Source organism: Lepidothrix coronata, unplaced genomic scaffold, assembly GCF_001604755.1.
Source record: "Lepidothrix coronata isolate B3197 unplaced genomic scaffold, Lepidothrix_coronata-1.0 Scaffold32, whole genome shotgun sequence".
NCBI classification, from domain to species: domain Eukaryota; kingdom Metazoa; phylum Chordata; class Aves; order Passeriformes; family Pipridae; genus Lepidothrix; species Lepidothrix coronata.
In genome coordinates, this window is record NW_016690212.1 from 4,252,142 (window position 1) to 4,261,733 (window position 9,592).

General features: G+C 43.3%; 1 protein-coding gene across 4 annotated transcripts; it reads right to left on the minus strand.

Annotated features, from left to right (window-relative positions):
- Positions 1–316: 316 nt before the first annotated feature.
- CBLL1 (Cbl proto-oncogene like 1) lies at positions 317–8,499 on the minus strand. 4 transcript variants are annotated; one of them, XM_017811532.1, is made up of 6 exons: positions 8,434–8,499; positions 5,761–5,928; positions 5,325–5,425; positions 4,978–5,061; positions 4,095–4,168; positions 317–3,584 (listed from the first exon to the last, which is right to left on the minus strand). In XM_017811532.1, the coding sequence occupies exons 1-6, from the start codon at positions 8,444–8,446 to the stop codon at positions 2,543–2,545; spliced, it is 1,482 nt and encodes a 493-aa protein (XP_017667021.1). In that variant the 5' UTR covers positions 8,447–8,499; the 3' UTR covers positions 317–2,542. The 4 variants fall into 4 exon arrangements, with proteins under 4 accessions (XP_017667021.1, XP_017667025.1, XP_017667023.1 ...); XM_017811536.1 differs by having other exon boundaries at positions 5,325–5,422; positions 8,434–8,488; XM_017811534.1 differs by lacking the exon at positions 8,434–8,499 and adding an exon at positions 7,881–8,031.
- Between the last annotated feature and the right edge of the window lie 1,093 nt (positions 8,500–9,592).

Below are 9,592 nucleotides of genomic sequence, written 5' to 3' on the forward strand. Positions count from 1 at the left end.
AAAAAGAAAATCACCACAAAGTATATGTTCCCACAATTAGCCTGCTTATTGTAAAGTATGCATGGCTGCAGGCAATCCTTTAAGGAAAGTTATAGATGGAATCACGGATAAAGTGTAAGGAGACAAGCATCTAAAGCACAGATGTTTTCAGGCCATCTGCTGGTGCCCTTTCTTGCATTCCATGGGAGACACAAGCCATCATCAAAACTCCTTTTTGTTCCCTTATGTGACATTGTTACAGGAACTTACAATGGCTAACAAATTTAAAGGTTGTCAAAGTTCTCTTCAGAACTTGAGATCTGCTTGGCAATGCCTTGGGAGGGAGATCACTGCCCCAGACAGGGATATTTATTCAAAATAAACATAATTAATTCAAATGTTTGTCTTTACAGTAGGACTTAAGGAATCCAAAGAAATCACAAGTACATGCCACATTTCTAGGGCTGTCAATTATACAATTAAATACAATATATGAATTTTGGAACTTCACAGTAAAATGACCAGGTATCTTGCAAAAAAACCCCAACCAACTAACCAAGAAAAAAACCACCCCAAAACACAGCCCAAACCCATTAAAAAAATTAAAAAGACAGTTAACACAAGTTTTCAACCAATGGAGGCATCTTTAAAATTTGTAAATATGAAAACACCAACAGTGCCCTTGGTTACATAGGTATGCTTAAGACTCAATAATTTAAAAAACGTATTTAGGTCTTCCTCTTAAAAGCAAGATACAGAAACTTGACCCAAGTCCAAGTCCTGGCTGTATAGGATGACTTTTTGATTAAGTCCTCTATCGCAAAGATTGTAGGTCCACAGTCACTAAACAATTTGAGGGATCCCACTGATTTTTTGGGTGGTATGTCATTGTCCACATGACATACATCACCTTTGCCTTAAATAGAGAAAAAAATTCTCACACATTGTCTACAGTGACATACATTCAACTTTTGTGCTTTTTGATAGAGCAAAAGCTGCTGTTTTCCCTTAATCAATTAAACTCCCTCAGCATTTTCAGAAAAGCACTTCGTCAGTAAATCCAAGAACAGGTTTGGACACAGAAATATTAAGTTTGAAGCCTTCATCTGGTTCACAACAGACTAATATATAACAGAAGTATGCAACCTGACTTACTTCTAAAAACCAGCATGATGGAAAGAGTTGCCTTATTTCCTCACCACCTGCAGTGGACAGGTAGGAGGTCATTTCAGAATGTGTGATTTTCCCAAACAGAGGGCACTGGTGAGTGAATGCACTGCCCTGCACAAACACCTGCCATGCAGTGCCCTCAGGAACCACGTGTGCCCTGAACACAGAACCATCAGTGAGTCCCTGTAACACAGGTATGTCAGGCCTGAGTTTGGCTTTGCAGAGTCAAAGGATATTAACCAGATGTGCAGATTTCCTCCCAGATGAAGTTATATGCTGTAACATAAACGTGCCTAAGTCTGCCTCCTCCCAGTCAACAGTAACAGAAGGGGATTCTTGAAAGTTCCTCATGTGTTTGCTAGTTACTGAAAGAAAATAATGCTGGCAGAGCCATTTTTGCCTTCACATCCATACAAGATTTCACACAGGATTTCAGATCACTTCTTTCAGATTATCCAAATGTGAAGTTTTCCTGCCGCATACAGTATAAAGTGAGAGCGGCCAACACCACTTCCCTACCCAAAATGAGCTGCTTCTCACAGACATGGCAAACCAATTCACAAACACTTCCACACATAGCCATAGGTAAATACAATAGTTTGATTTCAGCTCATGTTTACATGTAAGCAGAGCCTTTTGAATCAAAACTAGCTTTAAAACAAACTCCAAAAACCCAAACAAACGCAAACAAAACCCCCACAATACATCTTTTTGTGTCATGCCCAAAGCTATATCTTTGATAAACTCATCTTGCTGAACAAATTGAAAGAAAAAAAACCTGAGAAGTTGAAATGCAGTAAATGCAGAAATCTGCATGTCTGGTTTCTAGCGCCATGAATTCACTATAGCCTGAACGAGTAATGGTGAAAGGTAGTAGGAGAAATATTAAAGTTCCCTTAAGATTTCACTATGCTACCCATTTGGAAAGTATTAGTGTTGAAATGGTGTCCCAGAACTATGTGTATGTTAACTTCATATAAAAACTCACCATGTTTACAACCATATTTCAATTTAATTATTGTACACAGGTTAACAAAAACACTGGATTTAACAAAAACAATATTCAGAATGGTACAACACGTGTTCATTTTCTCCAGAAAATAATATTACAAGTGATCATCTTAGGACAATTTAGCCACACTAGCAACAGAAGTTCTGTTAAAATGCAACTGTGGTCTACTAAGCCACTTATTTTAGCACTACACAATATTTGAAGTCAGAGTTCTACGGCGAAGGCTTAAAAGTCATTTAAGATTCAAACCTCAAAATGTCTTACAGCCAAAATGACAGTATTTTAAAAAAACCACAACAAAATAACCCCAAAACAATTAAAAGGCTGCTGTATATAATTTTATCCTCTTCATAGCACTCTCTATTCATATAATTGCTTGTATCATTGGTAATAGGGTCTGTATCTGGCTTGATCAGGGTGGTGTGGTCCAGGAAGGGGGGCCTGAGCAGGAGGCCCTTGCATCCTTGGAGGTGGAGGTGGCCCCCTGGGAGCTGGCCATATCCCTGGACTCATTCCCCCGGGCTGTGTGAAAGGGGGACTCAGAGTTCCTTGATCTTCACTGAACTGTGGCAAAGAGTTAGGATTATAGTGATGGGGAGGGGGTGCATTTACATTTACAGGTGGGCCTCCGTGCTGAGGAGGGGGAGGTCCTGGAGGAGGATGGTTCATGTATGGTGGCATCTGGGCAATGATATGTCCGGGCGGCGGGGTTATTGGAGGAGGAGCAGAGGTCATTGGTGGTGGAGGAGCTTGGCTATACACCATGTGAGGAGTACCTGCTGCCTGGGGAGGGTGCTGCAGCGGGTGGCTAATTGGTGGTGGTGGCGGTGGGGGCGGCGCGTAGTGCTGCTGTGGAGGCATTATATGATGAGGGTGCGATACCACTGGTTGGCCCTGATACTCAGGATGATGGTGAGCAGGTGCAGGGGCTGGTGGAGGTGGTTCTCGAGCACCTGAATTTGAATCATCCTGAATAGGGACAGTTATCAAGTTGCTGTGTTTCCTCGTCGAAATGCGGAAGGTGTCCTGGCTGACGGGGCGAGGGGGCGGTGGAGCCATGGACATCTCTGCAGGGGGAGCACGGATGTCTTCGTGGGGCTGGTTATAGTGCTCATGTGGCACATGCTGTAAAGGAGGTGGTGGCATCATGATGTGCTGCTTTGGCGGAATGTGGCTCATGTGATGTTTCTCGGGTGGCATTATGAAACGCTCGGGAATTTCGGCAGGTGGCGGGGCAATAGGAGGATGCACAGGTTCAATGGGAGGACGAGTAACAGGCTTTCCAGCTCTCATATGACGGTGGTTGATGTGAGCTTGTAAGTCCCTCTGTGACAGGTAAGTTCTCTTGCACCCTTGAACAATGCTACACATGAAGAGAGACCCTCGTACACACTGCTCAATTCGCTGCACAGGCTCGTTACAGCTAAATCAAAAGAGAGTATTGGTTTATTGTCATCACAGAGAGCTCGATATACATTTTTTCTTGTTAAAAGTCAATCGGTTAACAATTAGCCTAATTAGAACTGACCGTTTTCCTCCACTTCTCATCAATTTTGAAGTTTATCTAGTTTTTAAGTATCTAAACATAACTATGAAAGAATGAGGTAGAATTTTGTAAGTGGCACCTCCCCCTTGCACGAATTCCTTCTGTGCATTAAGACTTAACAAGGGTCACTCTCACTAGGTAAATTAAACTGCTGTTTATTCCTTTTCAAATTAGAGCAGTAACAGGTTACTTACCCAAATACTTGAACAGCAAAGTAAACACCGATCCCTTACAATCTCAAAATATGGGATTGAAAACTAGAAAGAACAGTGTACTCTACTGCCTCTGCTAAATGTATATAAATAAGAGCCATGCTAATAAAAGTATCTGAAATAAGATATTTACTTTCCTACATTGCCTTTGATAACAAATCTTGAGATAACTTACCCTGGACACATCTTGTCTCCCTTTTTCTCATGTAGTATAGCACAGTCATAGCAGAAAACATGCTTGCAGGGTATCTAGAGACAAAAAATTGCTCTGTTAAGACATTGTATATAAATATCTTCGTCATTTTGCAGAATACAGTTCCTCCCTCCATCACAGAATTTATAATAATAAAAGTAACTAAGTTATCTATGAAGGGAACAAGCATAGAGGTGGTTAACGGTTTACAGCATATTTACACAGAAACCTTTTAGAACAGTTTGTGTTAGAGTTTGGGGTTTTTCTGGGTAGTGTTGTTTGGGTTTTTTAAATGTTGGTAAAATATCAGCAAAAGTTTGTATTTTGCACTAATGCCAACACTGAACATCCACAGAAGCTGCACATGCAATCTGATTACGCTTGTCCTGCTGGCAAGGGAGGGAAATTTTAAAAGCATTAACTGTCATTAAGTCAGATCCTGAAACCTCTTACATCATTCTTAAAAATCTAAATTAATCTCAGGGATTTTTAAAGGGACATAAAAGTGAGCAGTGTTTTCTAACTTCATTGCAAGTCTTCAATTGAGATAAAAAGCTTATTTTTAAACCTAAGTGGTGCAAGATCAGAACCCATGGAACTTGAAGGTTTTTTTGTTGGTGTTATGATTTTTTGTTTAACATTTTCAAACTTTATTAAATCAAAGGGTAAAGCAAAATCAGTCACACAGATGGAACAAAAATACTTCAGTAGTGAAGGCTCCCTGTTCCATCCTGATACTATTATGAAGTTTATTCAGATGCCTGCTGAAATCAGTAACCTCTAGAAGCCTCACACAGACACAGCAAAACCTAATTTCACCTAAAGGGAAACCACAGCTGCATCTTCCACTGGTACTTTTACTTACCATGCGTCCATACATTTTGATGGGCAATCCACACTTATCACAAAAATGGACCGGTGTATCATCCTTTTCCCCCAGCAAGTTTATCTGATAGGATAGAGAAGGGAGTGGGAAAACAAACCCCAGCATTACTAAAGCTTCTAGTTTCAATTATCATTAACACACTCATTATTTCTGAATTAGCTGAGAAGGAAGCAAGAACACTACAAACAGGACAAAGCAGAGAATGTATTTTTAATCAGTCAAAAATAATGGGAAACACTTTTAATAAACAAAGTATCTACCAGGACTACCTACAGCTTGGTGTGACACACAGGCAAAGATTCATGACTTCCAATCCATGACTTTACCTTATAGTCCCAAAAGATGGGTCCTGGAAATCTCCTTTGATTGCCAAACATTTCACCTCCTTTGCATTCGTATCGCTCCTCTTTGTTATAATCAAATTCTTCTGTGGAAAGGAGAAAGAGAAGAAAGACACGAGCCAACCACAACACTTTTCTAATTGACATTAGCTGCTATTAAGAGCATGGGTCATTTATACTGAAATCATCAAATAATGCCACAGAATTTCCAGTCTGCTGAGACCATTCTACAGAAACAGAGTCAAAGTAGTAAGACAGTCTTTTTTGGAAATGGGCACTATTTAAGCCCTGCAGTGCAGCAGTACCTGGAAATTTGAACTTGAACCGAATCCTGGACACTAAGTCTCCAAGACTGAATAAAGTCTTGAACAAGCTGCAGAATAATACAGTTCCCTACTAAAGGGAATTTATATTAATTTACCTTCATCACCAGCTTGTGTCTTCGAAGGCATCCTGTTCATATTTCTTGGAGTTCGAGGTGCAGGTTTGGTTTTATTGGTCTGTTTTGAAATAAGCTTTATAGGGATTCTTCTACGGACATCAAGACCACCCAATGATCCTGAACTATTTGTTCCTTGCAAATCATTGTCTATGAAAGAAAATAACAAAAATTATCTATTAATTCAGTTATCTAATAGTTTCTAAAGAGGCTAAATATTAACAGAAAGTTGTAAGAAAAGCAATGTTTAAAGCTTAAGAGTCATACAATATATCAAAATTCAATCACTAGAAAATAAGTATCTTCACACACAATTTCTTCCAGAAGTCAAGTCACAAAACTGTACTGGGAACAGCCGTGATTTTAGGAAATCTAGCTGTAAAAATAAAGCCATTTAAATAAGCTGGCTGGTCTGTCATTTCTCCACAACAGAAAAAAAAATTAATTGTATAGCTCCTTTCACAGTATGGATAGCACTGAAGAGTCAATTTGTTGTACAACCCTAACAACAAAGAACTTCTGAGAAAATTTTTACAATTTCTGTAAATTTTTTATTACAGTAGGAAGGAAACTAGCTTCTATATTAACTCAGCATCTTGACATATCACTTAGAAGTTTATGATAAAGTTTCACAAAAATATGGGTACTTAGGAGTACGTGGTTGTATCCTGCCTACACTGAAAATTATTCCCCACTATGCACAGAATTCTCTTTAACCAGATTTAAATCTGAGTACCAGGGCAAAGGAAGCAAGAAATAGTCTAACACGTGCATCAGCAGGTACAGGCTCCAATCAATAACCCAGAGCAGGTATTGCAACCAGCAACACTAACAAAGTGGGTGTAACGCCCTCAACCTCCAGTGAGTTTTCCTGAAACCACTGCATAGCATCTTAGTCACACAAAAACAAAGTTATGCCCTTCAAAAATCTTCCCAGCTCACTTAGATTTTAACTGAAAATGCTCTTTTGGCAGCTGTTTCGAAGCAAGGCATGCTCAGCCTGGAAGGGGTGAGCCACAAGCTGTTTCAGCCCTGCCGTTCTGTGGGTACAGCACCGGGATGACTGCTGAGGCCTCAAGGGATTGCAGCACAGCAGCACCTGGACACTGAAACTAGGGCCCTTTAGTGATATGCCTCACTAACTACCGTCCCTCAAAGCCTACAATCATTCCACACAATGCAACAAGTAGAAGGAAAAACAAGGAAAAAGAGACTGCTCTGGATTATTCAGCAGCTCCCCCAGAGCCGGGAAAGTGTCAGTTTCAAACTGGGACTGGGCCCTGCCAGTCACTTCACCTCCAAACCCAAAGCCCTCAGCGTCCTCTGACAGATCAAATTCCTCTTAGCACTGTGGTTGACATGCTTCACTCTAAAAGACAATATGCAATATTGCTGTGCATAAGGCACAGCAATAAAGCTTGTTTTTACTTCTGGTCATTTGTTATTTGCTTAGGCTGTCCAGATGAACCTGCAAACACTCAACTACACACAAGGCTTCCCTGGGGCCTGCTGGACCACAACATCACAGGTAAAGCTGTTTTCCACCAGAATACACAAACCCACAACTCTATAAACCAAAAAAAGTCCATGCAGAACCTCAGTCCATTTGCAAATAGGGACAACTAAAACAAATTTTAAAAATCCAAAACTTGTGTATTATTTAGTCCATTGAACTGCCAAAAGGAAACTATTAAGTTCTGATGCTTTTCTTCCAGACACCCTTGCAAGCCAGGAATATTTACATGAGTTAGCTGCTCAACTAATCCAAACTAGTAAATTTATTAGTCATTCATGTCTCACAGAAGGATAAGAAATTCCAGTCTGTGTGAGCATAATTAGCAGGATTACATCCAGAAGAGAAATACAACAAACATTCCAAGGTTGTTAAGATTACTTAGAGAAGTCTACTAATTAGAGGCGATGTCATCTCCTCAAATGTCACTTTCATCACCTTAGGTTTTATTTTTGCACTTCAGGCTTTATTAAAATCAATTTCTATAGGTCAGATACCATATACATACAGATTTATAATGCAATCTTTGCTAAGGGAAAGGTAAAAAACCGCTCCAGAATACCCTAGCAAAAAGCCGACGTCCTCTCACCAATACACTGCACTCCGCCAGCACGCTCACCAGCGAAGGGTCACAGATACGAAATCAAATTTCAGCACACGAGAGGGATTCCTCTCAGGCCACAGCTATGGCACCAGAAAACACATTGTGGGCACCGATCCCTGGAAACGCCGCGGCCAAACGAGCGTCTCTCCGGCACCTCCGGAGCGCCCCAGCCTGCGGCCGGGCCCGGGCACTCGGCCGGATCAGCGCAGCCCACGGGGCTCAGCTCCGCCCGGTACGGGGGTCCCGCTGGCAGCGGACCCCCAGCCCGGCCGAGCCCCCTCGGCGCGGGGCAGCGCCGGGGCCGCCGAGCCGGGGGCAGCGCCGGGGCCGCCGCGCCCGCCCGGGACGCGAACAGGCCCCGCCGCGCGGGGAACCGCGGCGCGCCTGGGCCCCGCCGGCGCTCCCGGCGGCCGGGCCGGCCCCGCCGCCGCCCCGGCGCCGCCTCCGCGCCCACAGACCCGCGTGGCCGCCCCTCGTCTGGCGGCGGGCGTGGTGCGGGCGGGCCGGGCCCAACCGGACCCCCGCCTCCCCCACTCACCATTGTGGTCCATGATGCGGCGCGCGGCGCTCTGGGAGCGGAAGGGCGCGCCCGGAAGCGGCGGGGGCGGGGCAGCCGCGGGAGGGCCCGGCATGGCGGGGGGGTCTGGGGGACGGGATGGCCCGGGCACGGCGGGGCCGCCTCACACCGAGACCCGCTCCCATCTGCCGGGACCGTGGTCCCGGGGGTGCAGCGCCGCGAGTAGCTGGGAATAGGAGGCGCGACCCTGTGGGTTCGTGGAGAAGGGTGAAATTATGAGAGGAGTCTCTCAGTGCAGGATCCACGGCGGCCCCCCCCGCCCCAGTTTGTAGTGCACACTGGAGAGGTCTGACACCGCATGGTCAGCCTTGAGTTTTAACATGGGAACGGCAGATTCCTGACAATCGGGCTGTAGAAATGATGGAACGGTGAACTTCCAGAGTACTCAAAAGCTTCACAGCAATGGAGCTCAGTAGCTCAGGAGAGGGCTTAACGTAATTTCCATAAACTTGGCGTTTTGTAATTCCTATGTAACTCGGTGGGATTCTGTCTATATTTATAGAGTGCCTCCGTAGCACTGAAGAAAGAAGTATAAATAGAACTGAATCGTAGGTTATGAGTAGAAAATTACCTCAAGCAGTCCTTCCACAACCCTAAAGCAGGGATAACTCCACGCACTTCAGATTGGTGATTGTCTCACTAGACACCTCCTGGACTGGGATCTTGTGTCCCTGCAGACAATGTCGCTCATTATCTTTACAGCCTTAACATTTAAAAGCTGCCATTTAAGTCTAACATATCTTGTCTTACTCCCACAAGGCAAACAGAACAGGTTTTCCCTTTTGTCTTTGTTCCTCAAAACTCAGACCTAAGTGAGGTGTGACACTGATCCCTTCATTATATCCGTTTTCTCCTCATAATAAGAATTAATAAGAAGACTTAACCCAAAACCAAACAAGAAACCCCCAAACATGCAGATGCAAGGAGCGTGTTTACAGTGTGCACAACTTTATTTTCTAGTTAATGGATACAATTACTTTTTCAAATGCAGCTTTTTAAAAGGGTAAAGAAACTCAAAAATACATCTCCAGATTTAATACCTGACATGCAAAGACAGAACAGTAATACTCAAAATGCATACAAAAATACTGCTTCTTCATCCAACTGGAAAAAGATAAGC